Source organism: Entelurus aequoreus, linkage group LG04 (genome assembly GCF_033978785.1).
Source record: "Entelurus aequoreus isolate RoL-2023_Sb linkage group LG04, RoL_Eaeq_v1.1, whole genome shotgun sequence".
In the NCBI taxonomy this organism is placed as follows: Eukaryota; Metazoa; Chordata; class Actinopteri; order Syngnathiformes; family Syngnathidae; genus Entelurus; species Entelurus aequoreus.
The window spans coordinates 27,077,948-27,101,784 of NC_084734.1; the positions used below are offsets into that span (position 1 = coordinate 27,077,948).

General features: G+C 38.4%; 1 protein-coding gene across 2 annotated transcripts in view; it reads right to left on the minus strand.

Annotated features, from left to right (window-relative positions):
- LOC133647780 (DNA repair protein RAD51 homolog 2-like) overlaps nucleotides 1–20,513 on the minus strand; it is a 37,609-nt gene extending 17,096 nt beyond the window's left edge. For both annotated transcript variants that reach the window (XM_062043471.1, XM_062043472.1), the window contains exons 1-6: nucleotides 20,326–20,513; nucleotides 16,961–17,074; nucleotides 10,759–10,863; nucleotides 8,047–8,183; nucleotides 5,029–5,148; nucleotides 1,110–1,293 (exon numbers count right to left, since the gene is read on the minus strand). In XM_062043471.1, coding sequence (XP_061899455.1) covers nucleotides 1,110–1,293; nucleotides 5,029–5,148; nucleotides 8,047–8,183; nucleotides 10,759–10,863; nucleotides 16,961–17,074; nucleotides 20,326–20,409 — 744 coding nt within the window. In that variant the 5' untranslated portion in view covers nucleotides 20,410–20,513. The remainder of the gene's footprint in view (nucleotides 1–1,109; nucleotides 1,294–5,028; nucleotides 5,149–8,046; nucleotides 8,184–10,758; nucleotides 10,864–16,960; nucleotides 17,075–20,325) is intronic.
- Between the last annotated feature and the right edge of the window lie 3,324 nt (nucleotides 20,514–23,837).

The window sequence follows — 23,837 nt, forward strand, 5'->3', positions numbered from 1 at the left end:
CGCATATTTGTAACGTAACAGTGTTAAAGTTGTTTTATACGGTACGGCTACCGTCAGTGTAAGCTGTGTGGCTGCTGACCTAGTACGCCTTGCTGTCACTTACGTGAGCAAGCTGAAGCTGCATTCTACATGTGGTCGAGCAGGTACACTGTTTGGGCAGGCTGTAGAGGGTGCCAAAAGCAGTGCCATCACGCCCTGATATTCGGGAGTCTCCTGGAAATAATGAGAGGGTTGGCAAGTATGACGCCATTCATTCAAATCTCGCGGGCCGCACTAACATCAAATTTCCATATTAAAGCGCGTGCCGGTGCGTGTGTCTGAAACCCGTGGTTAACATAGCATAAAGCAATTTAAGCTTTGTGTGCGGTGTTTTTCATTTTAAATTTAAAATTTTTTTTTGTGGCTCCCGTTATTTTCTTTAATTTGTGAAACTTACCAAAATGGCTCTTTGAGTGGTAAAGGTTGCCGACCCCTGGGCTAGCAGAATATTTGTTGCAGTTTGAATGCTGTGATTTTTTAAAATCTCTATTAACGCTGTCAAATGATCAAAAAATATATATTTATCAGATTAATCACACTTTTGAATTTGGAATAATCATGATTAAGCCCAGGTTATTACTTACTGGCACAATTGAAATTAACTTTAAAAAGAGCCAAATATTTGTACACAAATGCAATTTTATTATAATGTCATACAGGAACATTTTAAAATATTTTACTTGAATGCATGTTAATTATTTGCTCAAAATTTGGTAACAGTTTTACCTAAACTCCCGTTGCAGTGTACTTTGAAGCGAAATTTGCCACCAGTCGGAGTCTTCTCACTCATCTTTGCACTGGCGTATACATCGACATGATCACTGACTGTATAGCTACTTGCGCCATATTTCAGGTAATTAACTACGATCAATATGTTGTGTGATTTGTCCCCATATACACATCATTAATGCAATAGTTTTTTGTGATTAATTGGATGAGTTAACTCATTATTTTTGACAGCCCTATTATATATCCTATAAAACAGTAACATACAAATCTACACTACAACAAGAAAATAGAAAAGAGGATATCGGAAAAAGTGGTGTCGAGCCATCCAAGCCAGGACTTACAGGGATGTTGAATTGATGAGCCAGATATTTCAGCGTGGTTGCTTCTTTTCCCAGCATGTTGCTACGATGTATCAAATTGCCAGGCAATGTTGTGTCAAACTCCTTTCTCACCACAGAAGCCACTGAATCCAGTATGATCAGACCTGCTCCGGTTGAGATGATGATCTCCTCCAGTCTCTCCAGTCTGACAGCGAAAATCACATCATCAAAACTCAATGTTACAAAGTTGTAACAATCTGGTCCACAATGGACAAGAAAAAAGCTATTTTATGACAATATACTCTTTAACCCACAACAAGTACTGTAAATTGATACACAGAAAACATTTGAGAAGTTGTTTTCTAAAATGCTACTGTACTAATTCATGTTAAAGAGGTGTGAAAAATACAGACGATGCTGCGCTCTTGCTCCATTTCCTGATTACTGCAGGACCTGAGGAATTAATACGGCATTTCAGGATTCCAATAGCAATTTTAATGCTAAAAGCTCATAGCAATATTTTCCTAACTTGTTGTAAATTTATTTATTGAGGAATCATAGTAAGAACGGGTAAATGGTAGTATTTGACACCCTACTGAATCATTTAAGGCCTACTGTAATGAATTTTTTTTATTTAAACGGGGATAGCAGATCCATTCTTTGTGTCATACTTGATCATTTCGCGATATTGCCATATTTTTGCTGAAAGGATTTAGTAGAGAACATCGACGATAAAGTTTTGGTCGCTGATAAAAAAGCCTTGCCTGTACCGGAAGTAGCGTGACGTCACAGGCTGAAGGGCTCCTCACATTTCCCCATTGTTTACAATGCAGCGAGAGCGATTCGGACCGAGAAATCAACGATTACCCCATTAATTTGAGCGAGGATGAAAGATTTGTGGATGAGGAACATGAGAGTGAATGACTAGAGTGCAGTGCAGGACGTATCTTTTTTTGCTCTGACCGTAACTTAGGTACAAGGGTTCATTGGATTCCCCACTTTCTCCTTTTTCTATTGTGGATCACGGATTTGTATTTTAAACCACCTCGGATACTATATCCTCTTGAAAATGAGAGTCGAGAATGCGAAATGGACATTCACAGTGACTTTTATCTCCACGACAATACATCGGTGAAGCTCTTTAGCTACGGAGCTAACGTGATAGCTTCGGGCTTAGATGCAGATAGAAACAAAAGAAATAAGCCCCTGACTGTAAGGATAGACAGAAAATCAACAATACTATTGGACATGTAACTACACGGTTAATGCTTTCCAGCCTGGCGAAGCTTAACAATGCTGTTTCTAACGACGCCATTGAAGCTAACTTAGCTACGGGACCTCACAGAGCTATGCTAAAAACATTAGCACTCCACCTACGCCAGCCAGCCCTCATCTGCTCATCAACACCCGTGCTCACCTGCGTTCCAGCGATCGACGGCGCGACAAAGGACTTCACCCGATCATAGATGCGGTCGGCGACCCGGAGACGGAGGAAGTCAAGGTGAGGTCGCCGGCTAGCGCGTCTGCTATCCATCTCAAAGTCCTCCTGGTTGTGTTGCTGTAGTCCGCCGCTAATACACCGATCCCACCTACAGCTTTCTTCTTTGCAGTCTTCATTGTTCATTAAAGAAATTGCAAAAGATTCACCAACACAGATGTCCAAAATACTGTGGAATTTTTCGATGAAAACAGAGCTGTTTGTATTGGGACACAATGGTGTGCCAATACTTCCGTTCACTCCGTGACGTCACGCGCATACGTCATCATACATAGATGTTTCCAACCGGAAGTTTCGCGGGAAATTTAAAATTGCACTTTATAAGTTAACCCGGCCGTATTGGCATGTGTTGCAATGTTAAGATTTCATCATTGATATATAAACTATCAGACTGCGTGGTCGGTAGTAGTGGGTTTCAGTAGGCCTTTAAATAGTTAATCAGATTTAAAAATTAGCTTTCTGTTCAGTTCAGTTTCAGTTTATTTCAAACATGCATTTGATACAATGTAATGCATCACATATTTCCAGTTGTTTCATTACAGCACGTCCCAAAAGGAGTAGGAAGAAGCTGAGCTCATTTAATCCTACCTCTTTCATACCATAGTAATATTTTCCCATTTCCTTGTTCTCTGTAACAGAACAGTGAATAAATAATATACCATAGTAAGTAAACAAATATTAAATACATAAAAAATCTTTATCTCAAAGAAAAAAAAAAAGGGTTCAAGACGTTCATCATCATTATTGTTCTGTGTACTTTAATGGTAAAAACAAATACGCTTTTGGAAATAAGCTAGTTTACCTGATTATGCCATTTTGTGCAATATGTTGGGATAGTCACATGACACAACTCCTAAACGTTTCCTTTACAACACTAGATGACTCCAAGTCGAGCACAAATCTGTATAGGACGCATTCAAACACTTTTAAAATATTTTTATCATGGGTTAAAATTAGGAATGTGAGGTAAATTATATTTATATAGCACTTTTTCTCAAGTGATTCATTATCTACATTAACACCAGTGTGGATGGCACTGGGAGAAAGGTGGTGAAGTGTCTTGCCCGAGGACACAACAGCAGTGAGGAAGATGGCGGAAGATGGATTCAAACCAGGAACCCTCAAGTTTCTGGCCGGCTGCTCTACTGTCTGAGCCACGTCGTCCTCAATGTGTCCTCAGTATGAACCGTTTATTGCAGAGGCGTCAAACTCATTTTAGCTCAGGGGCCACATAGAGGAAAATCTATTCCCAAGTGGGTCGGACTGGTAAATTCATGTCATGATAACTTAAAAATAAAGACAACTTCAGATTGTTTTCTTTGTTTAAAAATAGAACAAGCACAATCTGAAAACATACAAATCATAATGTTGTTGGTTTTTTTACACTTACATGTTGCTGTTCATAGTAGTCTATCTTCATTTGTCGTGATTTATAATTTCTGAATAAATGATGTGATGTTCATCAGTCAAATAGGTGTGAGCCTGGCAGTTTTAAAATGTTCTCATTATAGCATGTTATTAATGTACTTTACTAATTTTCCTCAACTGATGTAATAACATGTGGTTTATTCTGTACATATGTAGCATCATCTACAACAAAACCTGTGATTTTGCACTCATTTCATGAATCACACATGGAGTTAGAAGGGGATACATGTTATTTCAGCATATTTATGTGCGCCCAGATAATGCGTCCCCAGTCCTCCATCTTAACCGGGCACATAGCTCTGCCCCCTCTGAAGTCATGCGCACTCCTGCGGTAGGGGATACAAATAATTGCTATTGCGACATCCAGTTGACACATTTAAAAGAGCAGTTTCTTTCGTTCAAAAATTTCAGCTAATTTTTGTACTTTCCAAAATCATCTCACGGGCCGGATAAAACCTGTTCGAGGGCCTGATCCGGCCCACGGGCCGTACGTTTGACACTCCTGGTTTATTGTGTCTGTTCCTGACCATCAAGCAGATGTGTTTTCACATTTTTACCAGATGAATATCAGTTTATAGAAGGACAGAGAGTGGTTGCTGGTCTCAGACGGTTGAGTGGGAATTTAGACATTCATTCATTAAAAATGACTTGTATTCTCATTTATAAATATGACTTTGTTTCAGTGTCATAATATTATGACTTTTTTTCGTGTAATATCACTTGATATATTATTCTTTATTGGGTGCTGACTGAAATACTTAAGGTAACAGTAGTAATAGTCTTCTGCAGTACATTGCAAGATTATTTTGTTGTAATTTTTGTGGATAAAAATACAATTATGTTCTTCGTCATTGGAAAAACCATCGGAGCACCAACCCTCTAAGTTAGCTACAATACAAACCAGAAAAAAAGAGAACTCTATATTTTGATGTGCACCCACAATTTTTGACCAAGCTTCAGTTTCTAATGGTATTAGTGACAAATTTGATATCACTCTGATAGACTGTACCACACCTGTTAAGGACATCCTGGCAGGTGAGATCCCTGTAGACATGGACCCTGCCTGCCATCTCCAAGACTTTCTCCTTTGAGCAGAAGCGGTCTCTAAACCTGTTCTGTGCGATCTCCACCAGCCTGGTAACACATGCACACGCACTTTAAGAAACAATGTGAGTTCGAAAGGAAATTCAGAAAGTATTCACAGCGCCTCAGTTTTTACCACATTTGATTATGTTCAGACAGTTTTTTTTCCAAAATACAATTAATTATTTTTTCTTCTTCTAAAAAAACAACTCATAATACCTATGTGAAAAATAACTTATACATGTTTGCAAGTGTGTTGAAAATAATAGAGTAGAATAGAATAGAATAGAAAGTACTGTATTGATCCCTGAGGGAAATTCAGCACCACAGTTCACTCACAATAGACAAGAATAAAAATAAATATAACATATTATATATAATATATAATTTATAAATAATATGAATATATTCTACATATACTCTACATTTAAGTGCAGTCAAGGAACATATGCATTATACAGTCTGATAGCTGTCGGTATGAAGGACCTCCTGTGTCGTTCCGTGTTGCATTTTGGGAGTCTGAGCCTTCTACTGAACGTGCTCATTCTCTCCAAAAGGTCAGAGTGTAATGGTTTGGAGGTGTTGTCCATAATGGCTAGGAGTTTTGCTAGACTTCTCCTCTCTGACACCACCACCAGAGAGTCTAGCTCCACTCCCACCACGTTACTGGCCTTCTCTACCAACTTGTCCAGTCTGTTTGCGTCCCTCGCTCTCAGCCCGCTGCCCCAGCAGGCCACAGCGTACAAGAAGGCGCCCGCCACCACCGACTCGTAGAACATCTTCATAATCTTTGTACAGACGTTGAAGGATCCTAGTCTCCTGAGGAAGTACAGGCGGCTCTGTCCCTTCTTGTAGAGTGCTTCAGCGTGTTTTGACCCATAATAAACTAAGAACCCAAGTGCATCCTGTTTCTACTGACCATTCTTGAGATGTTTCAACAGTTTCACTAGATTTCACATGTTCTAAATTAACTTGATTTGACAGGAGTTGGAAAGGCACACGCCTACTTTTACAGTACAGCAGACCTTGGCAAAATACGTCTCGTGGGCTACATGCGGCCCATTAAGATTTTCAATCCGGCCCGCCGGACGTTCTATATAATTTTTTTAGAACTTTGACATTAAAACCGTAGCCGCCATTATGGTGTGCAGTGCTGTTTTTAAATTACCGTAAGTCTTGAACTATAGAAAGTATTTAAATGGTTGAAATCTGCGCTTTTGAGTGTTATACGAGATTTTCATTTTCATTTTTTTTCATTTATCTATTTATTTCAGGCAATGACATAAAAAAGTACAAAGTTGACAACACATAATAATATAAATTAATATAGTGCAAAAGGTAATGTATAGTATGTAATGCATGATTGTCCAGTTTTGCCTGAAAGGGAGTGGGAAGAAGATCACTTATTTAATCCCACCCCCAGTTCTCCATTCAGTGATTATTCACATGAGTTTCACTGTTACTTTGTTCAAGGATTATAATACAGATGTTGTATCATAGTGGCATTACCACAGGTAACAATAATTATTACACTGTAACAATAATTTGTATCAACAATGTAGGAATAATGAATATACCAACAATGGTAATAGACAAAATGCCAACAATGGTAATAGACAACATAGCAATAGTGGTAAGGAAACATTGAGCACATGTTAACACTTTGAGACAGAGTACAACAGCAGGTCAAATTAAAGACCTTCATCTCTATATTTGAACCAGACCCCATGTTTGTATAATAGTTTAAATTGATTAATAGTTTGGCATTGCTTCTGTTGTAAATCCAGTTTGTTCCATAGTTTTACTCCGCATACAGACACACAAAAACGTTTACGAGTGGTTTGAGCTGTCGGCAGTAAGAAATATCCAAAGCCTCTCAAGTTATGAGCCTGCACTCGTCTTATAAAAAGACGTTGTAGATTAGGCGGCAATAATTTGTTAAATGCTTTATATAAGATTATTAATGTATTATATTTAACAAGGTCATCAAATTTGAGCAACTTTGATTGCATAAACAGATTATCAGTATGTTCTAAATAACCAACGTTGTGAATGATCCGCACTGCTCTTTTCTGTAATATGATCAGAGTTATTACGGTAATCTACGTCACAGCAGCTCAGACGAGGAACAAAGCAGAGTGGGCGGGGTTTGTTTTCAGAGCAGCCAGCCCGAAACGCATGTGTCAGGAACAGATGCGGAAGCAAATTTTTACAACACATTTTGATGTTTGTTACATTTGTGTTGTGTTTTGCTTGATTGTAAAAGATGTCCATGGAGGAGCTGGTCTGAGAAGTAAAAGAGGAGCGATGTTAATATGTTGTTAATATTCAGTGTTTTGTTCATAGTTATAATTGTAAATCCCACTTTCTTTATTTTAATGTACATTTTGGGTGTCCAATTCAGTAAAAAACTGTAAAAAATTGTTGAGGTGGTCTGTCATAACTTTTTTAGAATTGTATTGGACATTGGGACTTTTGGTATTAGTGTTCCTGGAAAGAAAGTGACCCAAACACATACTGTACAGCAGATTTTTACAGCTAAATGTGTATATATAATTTATACACACATACACATTGGCCCCCCAGACACATTTTTTTCTCTCAATGTGGCCCCCCCGAGTCAAAATATTTCAGAGCACAAACTAAGCATCAAGACAAAGGAATTGTCTGCAGACATCAGAGACAGGATTGTCTCCAGCCACAGATATGGTAGAATGGCCAGACAAAAGCCAAATCTGGCCTGGGGTTTGCAAAAACGCACATGAATTTATTCAATTTTGGGAAAAGGCTGAAGCATAACAAAATGTAGAAAAAGTTAAGTGCTGTAAATACTTTCTGAATGCACTCTATGTTGCTTTAATAAGCAAACAAAGGTAAATGTTCTGTCCGTAAAGTTCTATGTTGTACACCAGTAGGATGATGTGGTAATGCAGTAGAATAGAGTCTCACCTTTCAGCAGAAAACGCTGACTCCGTGTCAATGTAGATTACACTGCGATCCAGGCCACCCAGCTCCTTTGGCAGAGTGGCCAAAACACTCAGCATTAAACAGAATTGTGTCTTCCCACAGCCAGATGGCCCCGCCACCTGCAAAGAGTTGCACTTTTCTTCATTCTATTGCGTGCACTCACTAAATATAAGTTGACTGAAACTCCCCTTTGTAACCTCACAAAAACCCAAATGCACACAGTACAACTTTTATGATTTCCTTCAGATGCTCATATTTTTCACATATTGTTGAACGTAAATTCAGTTAGCCTGGATACATTAGCCACATTGTGCCACCTTATGAAATTTTAACTGACACCTCACTCAACCTAAGATACAAAGGTCTACCCTGTCTACTGTGTCACAGCAGACAATTGCCTTCTGTGTGCAAAAAAATTGCTTACATAGCTCTATTTTAGTTTTAGTTTCCAAACATAAGACAGTCTCAGGAAGCCATGGAGTTTTGTTTGGATGCGTGACAATTTGTCTCCAAATGGAACATATTTGAAATTTTATTGGTTCTATGACTGAGCTCTCAAGACAAAACACTTATATCTCAAATCAACGTCAGCCGTTGAAATAAATTATAATCTTTGCCCCAAAAAACACTACAACTCTAACATGTATAATGCCTTTTCGAAAGAAAACAATTAGATAATAAATATTGTACGAAAAAACACCACAGTAGAATGTACTACAAATGACTACAGTAGTTATATTAAATAATGTAATAATAACATAACCCATTTACCTTGAAGAGCGAACTTTTACGGTATTTCTTTTGAGATGCTTCTCCGTCAAACACACCATCAGCTTTACCTCTCGATATTTTAATGGATAACTCTGTAGTTTATATATTATTTCAATGTCATCAGCGGACTCATTCTGCTTCAATGTATTGCAGACCAGCAGTGCTACGCTCGAACTGCCTCGCCAAATTTGCAACACTGCTGGTCACGTTTTGATTATTTATTTCATTAGTTCAATTAGGGCTGGGCAATATGGCCTTTTATTAATATCTCGATATTTTTAGGCCATGTCACGATACATGATATATATCTCAATATTTTGCCTTAGCCTTGAATGAACACTTGATGCATATTATCACAGCAGTATGATGATTCTATGTGTCTACATTAAAACATTCTTGTTCATACTGCATTAATATATGTTCATTTTAAACTTTCATGCAGAGAGGGAAATCACAATTAAGTCAATTGACCAAAACTATATTTGTTAAACAGTTATTAAGCAGTGGCACAAACATTCATGTCATTTCAAAACAAGCTATGAGTGCACTCTTGTGCATGTCACTAAGATGACATATCAAAACAACACTATATTAAAGTGCACTTCTTGTACAGAACGCCACTACAATAGTTTAAAACAAATAAAGTGCACTTTTGTGCATGATGTCACACAAGATATTTCAATAACTGTCAAATAAAAATGAGCTGCATACTAGGAAATCAAATAGTGTATGTCCTTCGCTAGGTTACTGTGGACGTTATCTCCTTCTGTTTTTGGACTATTTTTTTCATACGGTGGTGATGTGGAAATGGTTGCCTCTGCATTTTGTTGGTGTGGCACCGAACGGAGATGTTGACATGCGGAGTTTCAAACACTCTTCATTCTCTAGCGGGTGACTTTTCAAATGATGCCACATATTAGCAGTAATGCTACATTTTGTAGCAACGCTTTTGCCCCACACTTGACAAATTACGGTTGTCTGTTCGACATATTCCCGCTTGAAGCCACACCACCATCAGACGATGGACCCCGTGCTGTTTTTCTTGGGAATTAATTCTTCCTTCATTTGTTACCAGATTCGCACCTTCTTTCTCTCTTATTACCACTCGCACCACAGCTAACGTTACCCATGCCGCTACCTCTCTACTCCGCGAGGGCGTATACGTATGTGACGTATGTAAGAAGGTGCGCTTGTTTTACGTCTCTGTGAGAAGGAGAGACAACAAAGAGTGAGAAACGCTTGTAGTGTAATGACCGCAGCTAAAAGCAACTGCGTGAGAACGTATACTCGAATATCACGATTTAGTCATTTTCTATATCGCACAGAGACAAACCCGCGATATATCGAGTATATCGATATATCGCCAAGCCCTAGTTCAAAAGCAAACTTATGTTGATCAATCGCTATAACATACTGCTACCAAATAGGACTGAATGTTTTGGGAAAGTTAGATAGCTTTTGATGTTTGTTTTTATTGCTGCAATTTTTACTGTCCAATGTTTTCATTTAAAAATATACTTCGTTTTTGTCAGCTCTGGTCCTGTACTTGCTTTTAAATGGACAACAGTTGAACAGATATTTAGTTTTTTGTAACAGCCTAAAGAGCATCATAGTTACAGCATACTGTAAATATAAATTTCTGAATGGATTAGTCATCTTTGTTAGTTAGCACAAGCCAAAAATATATTAAACTGAATTTAAATGCAGATGGGTAAATTAAAGCCACTGAATAAATTGATGCTTCATAATCTGATTAGTTGACAAATCGTTAAGATAATTGCTGACCAGTCGACTATCAAAATAGTTGTTGGTTGCAGCCCTGACAACCATAACCATTGTTTCCTATGGGAAATATTGTTTCAGTTTTCAAGAGCCCCTCTGGAACAGATTACTAATGAAAACCGAAGTACCACTGTGATGTACCTCAGTGATATTCCCACAGGGAAGGCCTCCCCTCAGCACTTTGTCCAAAGCTGGTAGTGATGTTGAGAAACAAGACTCTGAGTGACGCTTCCACAACTCCAAAGCCTATCAGAAATGATAAAGAACATATACTGTATAACACAAACATATTAATATGATACTGCTACATGTTGCCCTTTTTTAATTGTTTCCATGAGCAGTGCTTCTAACTGAGAGATATGCATGATTTATGAACTACAATAAACTTCCAGGGAGCAAGGAAGCGAGAAAGCTGCAGACCACTCGATGATGTGAACATGAGGACACACGGTAGTGATCACGGTGCCACTATAAATACTTTGTCTTTGTAAGCGCTTATAATAACAATATCACTAATACTTGGTTAATATTCAAATCACGAAATGTAAACTGAGTATTGTTGGTGGTTTTTGAATGGTATTTATTGAATTTTATGGGCAAAATAGAAGACCTCCCATTGGCTCCGCTATAAGTTGACTTTAATTTGTTTTTTTACAAGTTAGAATGCATTAAAAAAAAAAGATTCTGTCGTCATGTCTTTCATCATGATTGTGAACGGTAGGCAAAATTCCAAAAAAGTTCCCCTTTAATGTTTGCACAGGTTCGCCTTTCTGGCGCAACTTTGGACGGGATTCATACACTCAGCAGGTGTAATATTGCACCACCAGGGTTTTAACAGGAGTCTCAAACGGGCCATCTGCAGGCGCATAGTTTGCAGCCCTCTACCTAATTTAATAGTTTAGGGTAATCGCAGCCTGTATACCCTGGGCAACTAATAGTTAAATATACAGTCGTGGTAAAAAGTTTACATACACTTGTAAAGAACATAATGTTATGGCTGTCTTGAGTTTCCAATAATTTCTACAACTCTTATTTTTTGTGATAGAGTGATTGGAGCACATACTTGTTGGTCACATAAAATATTCATGAAGTTTGGTTCTTTTATGAATTTATTATGGGTCTACTGAAAATGTGACCAAATCTGCTGGGTCAAAAGTATACATACAGCAATGTTAATATTTGGTTACATGTCCCTTGGCAAGTTTCACTGCAATAAGGCGCTTTTGGTAGCCATCCACAAGCTTCTGCTTGAATTTTTGACTCCTCCTCTTGACAAAATTGTTGCAGTTCAGCTAAATGTGTTGGTTTTCTGACATGGACTTGTTTCTTCAGCATTGTTCACACGTTTAAGTTAGGACTTTGGAAAGGCCATATGTTGAAGAGGTTCATTTAGCCTACTAATGTGTATTTATAAATGGTTGATTTATATAGGCTAGTAAGGTAAAGTTTTGTACCTGACAAGTTTCGGCTATCTTGCTTCTGCAGCCTTCATCAGAGGTGTCACGTGATGTTAGCGTGACGTCATCTGTGACGTGTTATATGGATTGTTCCATCCCACCTGAAGTGGTGGGATGGCGGTGTCACCTGGTGTGCGCCGGGGGTAGGGCATTCTAAAACCTTAATTCTAGCCTGATTTAGCCATTCCTTTACCACTTTTGACGTGTGTTTGGGGTCATTGTCCTGTTGGAACACCCAACTGCACCCAAAACCCAACCTCTGGGATTTTAGGTTTTCCTGAAGAATTTGGAGGTATTGCATTGAAACTTGCCAAGGGACATGTAACCAAATATTACCATTGATGTATGTATACTTTTGACCCAGCAATATTGGTCACATTTTCAGTAGACCCATAATAAATTCATAAAAGAACCAAACTTCATGAATGTTTTTTGTGACAAACAAGTATGTGCTCCAATCACCATCACAAAAAAACAAGAGTTGTAGAAAGTATTGGAAACTCAAGACAGCCATGACAATATGTTCTTTACAAGTGTATGTAAACTTTTGATCGCGACTGTACATTTGCAATATCGAGTCCTGCTAAAAGAATATTGACTACAATAACTTGAATTAAATTGAAGTTTCTCATGGGGAACTTAACATTGTCAAAATATACCATTCTTACAATCAATTTTACATTTATAATGACTGACGGCAGAGTATAGTTTAGGGCAGACCTGGGCAAATTAAGGCCCGGGGTTCACATGCGGCCCGTTAAGCTTTTCAATCTGGCCCGCCGGACATTCCCAAATTATTTTTTTTTAGATCTTTAAGATGGAAAGTGTAGCTGCCATTATGATGTGCAGTGATGTTTTCTAATGACCGTAAGTCTTCAATTATACAATGCTTGGAATCTGCGCTTTTGCATGATATACTAGTTAATATGGTCATATAATTAGTTACTATGGTAACCTAATTAGTTACTATGGTCATCTAATTAATTACTATGGTCATCTAATTAGTTACTATGGTAATCTACGTCACAGCAGCTCAGACGAGGCACCAAGCAGTGTGGGCGGGAAGCGTTTCCACAGACGCGGAAGGAGATTTTCACAACAAAGTTCTAAAGCTTAGTGATGTATCCGATGTATCAGATTGTAGGTGGGTTTATTTTGTACCCTTCGCGTTCATATTTCACTGTTTGTTGCATTTTTGTTGCGTTTCACTTCATTGTAAAATATGTCGATCGAAAGGGGGTGTGACATTCATATTTTGTCAATATTCAGTGTTTATCGTTCATAGAAAAATGTAAAATTCCATTACGTTTAAGGCGGTCTGTCATAACGTTTTTAGCATTCAATCAGACATTATTGTGAGGTTTTGTTTGAGTGTTCCTAAAATAGATATACCGGCCCCCAGACACATTTTTTTCTTTAAATGTGGCCCCCGAGTCAAAATTATTGCCCAGGCCTGGTTTAGGGTCACTATAGCTGATGGTATAAGCAGTTAACAAATTTAGTCATGTGGTTAAAACAAGATTCTGAAGTGAATACTTTGTGTAGCCCGGCCTCCCCCAGACTCTACCTCCATCGGGCCCCAGGTAAATTAACCCCTGAAGAGTTTGTAAATCATTGATTGAAATTTTAACTATTTGTGATTCTCACAGTAATACCAGACAAAGTTGTTTTTTTCAGGCTCAATACGGGATTTGTAATTATATTTCTACGTAAGGGACCATTCCCTTTTTCAAAGAACGGTTGGCGGCCCTAGCACCCCCTCAAAGCTGTAAAACTAGAGGAAAGGCTGAAGCGTGAAGAGATGGGATGTATGGCTCTTTAAAGGAATTTGTATCTTTAAGAGCTATTCCTTTAAAATAGCTGTTAAAAAAATGTCTCGTTACTAAGTTTTTGGGGGTTTTGTTTTGTTTTTTTAATAAAGGAAACAATCAATTGCATCAGTTATAAGATAAGATGTGGATCAGAAATGTACACAAATAACACACGATTGGTGGAAAATATTCTGAAATATTGGCTATAATTATATATTTTTTTTGGTTTCATTGTAAACATTCCATAAGGTGGCGCCATATCCCCATGCTTTGACAGTGACCTCACTAGAGCATTTTAACAATAGAGGGGGAAAATAAATCACAAATTATAGGTACGAATTAAGTGTATTTATGGATATAAAAAGTATAAATGTAACAGAATAAAAATTAGGAAATAATAAAAATGTGAATGCACAATTGTACAAGTGTAAACTTTAAAGGCCTACTGAAACCCACTACTACCGACCACGCAGTCTGATAGTTTATATATCAATGATGAAATCTTAACATTGCAACACATGCCAATACGGCCGGGTTAACTTGTAAAGTGCAATTTTAAATTTCCCGCTAAACTTCCGGTTGAAAACTCCTTTGGATATGACGTATGCGCGTGACGTAGCCAGTAGAACAGAGGTATGGCTCCCCCATTGAGGCCAATACAAATAGCTCTGTTTTCATTTCATAATTCCACAGTATTCTGGACATCTGTGTTGGTGAATCTTTTGCAATTTGTTTAATGAACAATGGAGATTGCAAAGAAGAAAGTTGTAGGTGGGATCGGTGTATTAGCGGCTGGTTGTAGCAACACAACAAGGAGGACTTACTTGGATAGCAGCCGCGCTAGCCGATGCTAGCCGCCAACCGCATCTGTGATCGGGTGAAGTCCTTCGTCGCGCCGTCGATCGCTGGAACGCAGGTGAGCACGTGTGTTGATGAGCAGATGAGGGCTGGCTGGCGTAGGTGGAGCGCTAATGTTTTTATCATAGCTCTGTGAGGTCCGGTTGCTAAGTTAGCTTCAGCGTCGTTAGCAACAGCATTGTTAAGCTTTGCCAGGCTGATAATTATTAACCGTGTAGTTATATGTTAATGGTTTAATAGTATTGTTGATCTTCTGTCTATCCTTCCAGTCAGGGATTTATTTTGTTTCTATCTGCATTTGAGCCAGATGCTATCACGTTAGCTCAGTAGCTTAAGAGCTTCGTCGATGTATTGTCGTGGAGATAAAAGTCACTGTGAATGTCCATTTCGCGTTCTCGACTCTCATTTTCAAGAGGATATAGTATCCGAGGTGGTTTAAAATACAAATCCGTGATCCACAATAGAAAAAGGAGAGAGTGTGGAATCCAATGAGCCAGCTTGTACCTAAGTTACGGTCAGAGCGAAAAAAGATATGTCTTTCACTGCATTCTAATCCGTCACTCTAACGTTCCTCATCAACGAATCTTTCATCCTCGCTCAAATTAATGGGGTAATCGTCGCTTTCTCGGTCCGAATCGCTCTAGCTGCGTTGAAAACAATAGGAAAATATGAGGAGGTGAACAACTGACTACGTCACGCTACTTCCGGTAGGGGCAAGGCTTTTTTTTTATCAGAGACCAAAAGTTGCGAACTTTATCGTCGATGTTCTATACTAAATCCTTTCAGCAAAAATATGGCAATATTGCGAAATGATCAAGTATGACACATAGAATGGATCTGCTATCCCCGTTTAAATAAAAAAAATTCATTTCAGTAGGCCTTTAAATACCTATCAGAAAAATTAACCATAAAAGTGAATCCTCCAACCATCAATCCATCTTTTACCGCCTGTCCCTCTAGAAGTCTCGGGGAATCAAAAAAACTTGAAAAATACAATTGAATAGATAAAAAAAGTGTATGTATGTGTGCATATATATTAGGGGTGTGGGAAAAAATGTATTTTAATTCGAATCGCGATTCTCACGTTGTGCGATTCAGAATCGATTCTCTTTTTTTTTTAAATCTGTTTTTTTTGTTTTTTTATTATTAAAAATTATTTTTATTTTTTATTATTATTTTTATTTTTTAAATTAATCAATCCAACAAAACAATACACAGCAATACCATAACAATGCAATCCAATTCCAAAACCAAACCCGACCCATTAACACTCAGAACTGCAATAAACAGAGCAATTGAGGAGACACAAACACGACACAGAACAAACCAAAAGTAGTGAAACAAAAATGAATATTATCAACAACAGTATAAATATTAGTTACAATTTCTACATAGCAGTGATTAAAAATCCCTCATTGACATTATCATTAGACATTTATAAAAATAAAAATAAATGAACACTGTGTCCAATATTTTCACAAAGATAAAATAAGTCATATTTTTGGTTCATTTAATGGTTAAAACAAATTTACATTATTGCAATCAGTTGATAAAACATTGTCCTTTACATATATAAAAGCTTTTTACAAAAATCTACTACTCTGCTTGCATGACAGCAGACTGGGGTAGATCCTGCTGAAATCCTATGTATTGAATGAATAGAGAATCGTTTTGAATTGGGAAAAAAATCGTTTTTGAATCGAGAATCGTGTTGAATTGAAAAAAAAAATCGATTTTGAAGCGAATCGTGACCCCAAGAATCGATATTGAATCGAATCGTGGGACACCCAAAGATTCACAGCCCTAATATATATATATATATATATATATACTATCTATATATATATATATATATATATATATATATATATAAAATATATATATATATATATATAATTTTTTTATGAAAAAAAAAAAAGTTAATCCAAATGCTGCTGTTTCCCCTGACAAATGTTCTAGTCTAGTCGCCAGTCCAATGGGCAATTGCCAACGTTGTATTTGCATGTGCAAAGAAATTGGCTCCCAAACGAACCACTCACAACTGCAAACCAGTTGTCATCGTTCACTTAAAAAAGCCGCTCAAAAGACTTAAGTTGTTTGAGAATGTCACATCTCTATGAATCGTGTCCATGCTAATCTGAAAGAGTATGAACGCAAAGTCTTTCACCTTAAAGGTCACTGACGTAAAGAATATAGTGATGAAGCTTGTGCGCATACCGTAATGGGTGAGGGAGCAATGATTCTGCTCACAGATACCAACATCTCTAAAGCATCCTGGTAACTCAAACCAGCAGCATGCATCACTTCAAAAGGCGAGCGAGACAGCAGTTCCTGAGGGGAAAAAAGATTTATCAGCTAATGTTGACATATCATTTGAACATTTTACAAGGGCAAGACATTTCTAGGGACAATATTATAGAAAGTAAAATTTGATATGCTTTAGAATAGTCAGTGTATTGCTTGTGTAGTAGTGTAGATTTAATGGCACAAAAATCATTGTCATAGGGTCGTGAGAGTTATATTTATTTTTCCATTTCATCTAACTTGGTACACGGGCTCTATCTAATGGTATGCCAAAAATAAAAATAAATAATTGTTTAGTTTCCTCTTGTTAAACACATCGTTACTGTTCAAATTGTGTGTAATAGTTAAAGTAACCATAAACAATACATATACTTGTTAAATATAACCTCTGCCTTTTTTTTAAGAATACTTGAGCCTAAAACACTACTGTATTTTAATGTATGTCATTATGGTGGTACTTGGAAAGCCACGAGTTTTCTGAGGTGGTACTTTGTAAAAAAAATAAAATGAAAAGTTTGACAATCTCTGATCTAATGAGTCAAAACTTACAACAATCACTTAGTTTGTGCATCGAGCAACGTTTCAGATAGAAATAAGCTTTTTGTTTTTAAAGTCACAAAAAATGTGGGACGTCATGTTTTTAAAACATATTTAACAGAACATGAAGTCATTCAATTGCAGGTGTTTCAATTTGTGCCGCCTTCTAAAAAAATGGATGATGTTCCATCCATTTCCTACCGCTTGTCCTTTTTGGGGTTGCGGGGGGTGCTGTTGTTCCCTGGGCTCAAATCATCCATCCACCCATCCATTTTTCTACCACTTGTCCCTTTCAGGGTCGCGGGGGGTGCTGGAGCCTATCTCAGCTGCAAATCAGTGTGCTTTAATTAACAAAACATGATGTTTTTGATTTATTTTTGATTGATTGAGACTTTTATTAGTAGGTTGCACAGTGAAGTACATATTGCGTACAATTGACCACTAAATGGTAACACCCGAATAAGTTTTTCAACTTGTTTAAGTCGGGGTCCACTTACATTGATTCATGATACAGATATATACTATCAGATATATACTATCATCATAATACAGTCATCACACAAGATAATCATCAGGGTATATACATTGAATTATTTACAATCCGAGGTGTGGGATGTGGAGGGGGGGGGTTAGGTTTGGTTGTTATCATCACTTCAGTCATCAACAATTGAGAACAGAGGTCTGACTTGGTAGGATATGTACAGCAAGTAGTGGACGAGAGAGAGAGAGAGAGAGAGAGAGAGAGAGAGAGAGAGAGAGAGAGAGAGAGAGAGAGAGAGAGAGAGAGAGAGAGAGAGCAGAAAGCATAAGAAAAAGTATCTACATTTGATTATTTACATTTGATCATTAACAATCCGGGGAGGGTGTTAGTTTAGGGTTGAAGTTGCCTGGAGGTGTACTTTTATTGCGGTTTAGAAGGAGGATAGCAGTGTTTCCCATAAACTGCCAAGATACCTGTGGTGGTGGGGGCGTGGCTATGGGCGTGGTCACCATGACATCATCGAGTAATCTGCATAATTTACTACAATGATATGATTTTCTCTAAAAAGGCTCAAAAAATGTATACTTACTAATTAATAATAACAGTTTTGTTTTAAACGTCCATCCATCCATCCATTTTACAATATAATTACAACACTTTATGTACATATTTATATACAGATTTGAACAATAAGTTATTCACTGAAATATATTTATTAATTGTGGTTCTTACAAAAAATATATCTAATAAAAATATAAAAGCTAAAATGTCTCTTAAAGCTCTGCCCCTTTAATTAGTGCATACTAAATAATTTAACTTTAGCCTACTACTACAACCATATTATTTACCAGCAACATAAAGTGAAACAGAGGCAAAGGTGTCCTGCCACAGTCAGTAACAAATAAACAGAAAACAGTAGTGGTGGTAGATAGACACAAAGCTTCATCAAACATCTGATCCACTGAACAAAGAGCTCCAAAAATCTTGATCCTACTCTTCTCTTTTGTAAAGTACATCTGAACAGCCGATATGGGCATCTACATCAACTATATGATTTGCCTGAGAAGCTGGACAGGACAAAATTTTTTTTATTTTTTGTGGCGGCCTTAAGTCTTTAGTGGCGGGCCGCCACAAATAAATGAATGTGTGGGAAACACTGGATAGAGATGCCCTTTCTTTTACACCTGTTGGGAGCGCATTCCACGTTGATGTGGCATAGAAAGAGAATGAGTTAAGACCTTTGTTAGTTTGGAACCTGGGTTTAACGTGGTTAGTGGAGCTCCCCCTGGTGTTGTGGTTATGGCGGTCATTTACGTTAAGGAAGTAGTTTGACATGTACTTCAGTATCAGGGAGGTGTAGCGGATTTTATAGACTAGGCTCAGTGCAAGTTGTTTTACTCTGTCCTCCACCCTGAGCCAGCCCACTTTGGAGAAGTGGGTAGGAGTGAGGTGTGATCTGGGGTGGAGGTCTAGAAGTAATCTGACTATCTTGTTCTGAGATGTTTGGAGCTTAGATTTGAGGGTTTTGGAGGTGCTGGGGTACCAGGAGGTGCATGCGTAATCGAAAAAGGGTTGAACGAGAGTTCCCGCCAGAATCCTCGTGGTGCTTTTGTTGACCAGAGAGGAGATTCTATAGAGAAATCTCGTTCGTTGGTTGACCTTTTTTATTACCTTGGTTGCCATTTTATCACAGGAAAGATTAGCCTCTAGAATGGAACCTAGGTAGGTGACCTCATCTTTCCTGGTGATAACAATGTCACCCACTTTTATAGTGAAATCATTTACTTTCTTAAGGTTGATGTGGGACCCAAACAGGATGGATTCCGTTTTACCCAAATGTATGTACGCGGCATTGTACATTTAATATACCGTTATATTAATGTGTAGATGCGTTATAATGCCATACTTATCCATTAAGAAGGGACAGTTAGAGCTGCTTACTGTACTTCCTCACTAGAACTTTATTACACACTTCAACTGCAGGTACAATTTTTACACACGCCAACCAAGTTCACTTCCGGAACAGTGTCTCTCTCAAACCGCCCCCCCCCAACATGCGTTAACTAGGAACATTTACCTAATCATCCCATTCTAACATATATATAAAAAAAATGCTTGCTAAAATGTAAGCGTTGTGCTGACTGTAGTGATTTCTTTTAAAATCTCAGCTACATTGACACAGTGAAGTAGAATAGTAAGCAAATGAATAAACGTACAATGTACAGTAACACTGACAATGTTGTTTTTGCCTCCAACTTACCTTACAACTTTCTATTTTACTTCGTTGAAGTTGCTGACATAACTCAGGGGACACACCGGCTCGCTTCAGTGCTCGAGACGCCATTGTTAGCTTTTTTTAATTCATCGTACAGAATAAAAAAGGTAAAAAATAAAACTTGGTCGGTTTGTTTTCATTTTGACCGCCACTTGTTCGTGACGAGCTTCTTCTTCGTCTTCTATAACTATGATTTTCTTCTTCTTCTTTACAGTTTTACGGCAGCTGGCATCCATGTATGTTGCATTACTGCCACCTTCAGTTGTATTTTATAATTACATTACAGTCTCTCCTGAGTCCAGTATTATTAAAAAAAATCCCATATTATTTTTCTTCCATTTTCAGCGTCCGCAAGATTCATCAGGCTCTTCAGCGACCCATCCACAGGTGCCAGTACCCTCAGTTTTGCCGTCATAGTCAGTCTTTCAATATTACTTGGTACATTCCATAAAACATGTTCTACTGTTTCTAATACTCTAGTCTACATTGTTCACATTGTTAGGGATTTGTTACATATTGTATATATTATATACGAATATAATATAATATAATAAAATAAGATATCAGTATATATCAGTGAAGCGACTGGGATGAGTATCAGCACCTCCAAGTCTGAGTCCATATGGTTCTCGCCCGGGAAAGGGTGGAGTGCCATCTCCAGGTTGGGGAGGAGATCTTGCCCCAAGTGGAGGAGTTCAAGTACCTAGGAGTCTTGTTCACGAGTGAGGGAAGAGTGGATCGTGAGATCGACAGGCGGTTCGGTGCGGTGTCTTCAGTAATGTGGACGCTGTATCGATCCGTTGTGGTGAAGAAGGAGCTGAGCTGGAAGGCAAAGCTCTCAATTTACCGGTCGATCTACATTCCCATCCTCACCTATGGTCCTGAGCTTTGGGTTATGACCAGAGGACAAGATCACGGGTACAAGCGGCCGAAATGAGTTGTCTCCACCGGGTGGTGGGGCTCTCCCCCAGAGATAGGGTAAGAAGGTCTGTCATCCGGGAGGAGCTCAAAGTAAAGCCGCTGCTCCGCCACATCGAGAGGAGCCAGATGAGGTGGTTCGGGCATCTGCTCAGGATGCCACACGAACGCCTTCCTAGGAAGGTGTTTAGGGCACGTCCGACAGGCAGGAGGCCACGGGGAAGACCCAGGACACGTTGGGAAGACTATGTCTCCCGGCTGGCCTGGGAACGCCTCGGGATCCCCCGGGAGGAGCTGGTCGAAGTGGCTGGGGAGAGGGAAGTTTGGGCTTCTCTGCTTAGGCTGCTGCCCTTGCGAACCGATCTCGGATAAGCGGAAGAAAATGGATGGATGGATCAGTATATATTATATACTGAATGTATAATAGGTCAATATTACATATGTTATAATTTATATTGCTACTATAGTACATTTTTTGTCTACTTTATACCTGCATTATCCTTTCCATCCTTACCCTTTCCATCCTTTGTAACTGAGCTAATGTGTGGAACAATTTCCCTTGTGGATCAATAAAGTTTGTCTAAGGGACGGCGTGGCGAAGTTGGTAGAGTGGCCGTGCCAGCAATCGGAGGGTTGCTGGTTACTGGGGTTCAATCCCCACCTTCTACCATCCTAGTCACGTCCGTTGTGTCCTTGGGCAAGACACTTCACCCTTGCTCCTGATGGGTGCTGGTTAGCGCCTTGCATGGCAGCTCCCGCCATCAGTGTGTGAATGTGTTTTTTTGATTGATTGATTGAGACTTTTATTAGTAGGTTGCACAGTGAAGTACATATTCCGTACAATTGACCACTAAATGGTAACACCCGAATAAGTTTTTCAACTTGTTTAAGTCGGGGTCCACTTAAATTGATTCATGATACAGATATATACTATCATATATACTATCATCATAATACAGTCATCACACAAGATAATCACAATGAATTATTTACATTATTTACAATCAGGGGTGTGGGGGGGGTTAGGATATGGACATCAAGTAGTGGACATAGAGAGAGAGCGAGAGAGAGAGAGAGAGAGAGAGAGATCAGAAGGCAAAAGAAAAAGTATCTGCATTTGATTGTTTACATTTGATTGTTAGCAATCCGGGGAGGGTGTTAGTTTAGGGTTGTAGCTGCCTGGAGGTGAACTTTTATTGCGGTTTTGAAGGAGGATAGAGATGCCCTTTCTTTTATACCTGTTGCGAGCGCATTCCACATTGATGTGGCATAGAAAGAGAATGAGTTAAGACCTTTGTTATTCCGGAATTTGGGTTTAACGTGGTTAGTGGAGCTCCCCCTGGTGTTGTGGTTATGGCGGTCATTTACGTTAAGGAAGTAGTTTGACATGTACTTCGGTATCAGGGAGGTGTAGCGGATTTTATAGACTAGGCTCAGTGCTAGTTGTTTAACTCTGTCCTCCACCTTGAGCCAGCCCACTTTAGAGAAGTGGGTAGGAGTGAGGTGGGATCTGGGGTGGAGGTCTAGCAGTAACCTGACTAGCTTGTTCTGAGATGTTTGGAGTTTAGTTTTGAGTGTGTGTGAATGGGTGAATGTGGAAATACTGTCAAAGCGCTTTGAGTACCTTGAAGGTAGAAAAGCACTATACAAGTATAACCCATTTATCATTTATATAAGTTTAAGTCTAAGTCTAAGTCATTCCTGTAGAGTGTTTCCCAATTAACATTGTTTTATCATTTAAATAGATTTGCCCAATCTTAATTCTGCTCATTACTACTTGGTTTTTCTTTACAATCCCTCTCCATCCTGGAACCCGGACCTGGTTCTGACCAGAAAATGACTGCCTTCCTTTTTCATAATATTCCCAAATTATTTGGCACTGCTGACTAGATCTTTCTTGTTTGCTGTTACTGTTGCTTATCTGCTCTTTCGTTTCCCAATATTCCCACATGAGCAGGTACCCATACAAATACCCCTTATTTTTCTTCTCTCATCATTCTGGAGTGGATACATGTAATTTCATACAATATTCTCTGATGACACTTAACATTTCCTGACTCAATAGTCCAAGGGTCGGCAACCCAAAATGTTGAAAAAGCCATATTGGACCAAAAATACAAAACAAAAATCTGTCTGTAGCTGCAAAAAATTAAAAGCCTTTTATAAGTGTTATAATGAAGGCAACACACGATGTAAGTGTCTATATTAGCTATATTAGCCTACTATGAAAGGCTGACGCAAATCTTTGTTGACAGAAATGTTGTATTTTAATTTTTATTCTACACATTTTTTGCAACATTGGAAATCATTAGTAAAATTGAGGCTTCTCACAGGATGAGATAACTTCTGGAAATTACTGGTTGAGAATGGCCAAAGGTATAGATGTGTGTGTCCAAGTTTAAGGAAACGGCAGGCTGTCTTCTTTTAGTGGATTTATTACAATCTTTGCAAGCTGGGTAATGTTTGCTGTGGTCTGGAACAACATGGCACACAAACAACTATCAGACATGCAGCCAATATTACATACAGATAATGTGTCATGAGACATGCAAATATAAATTAAATACACAGAGTACATA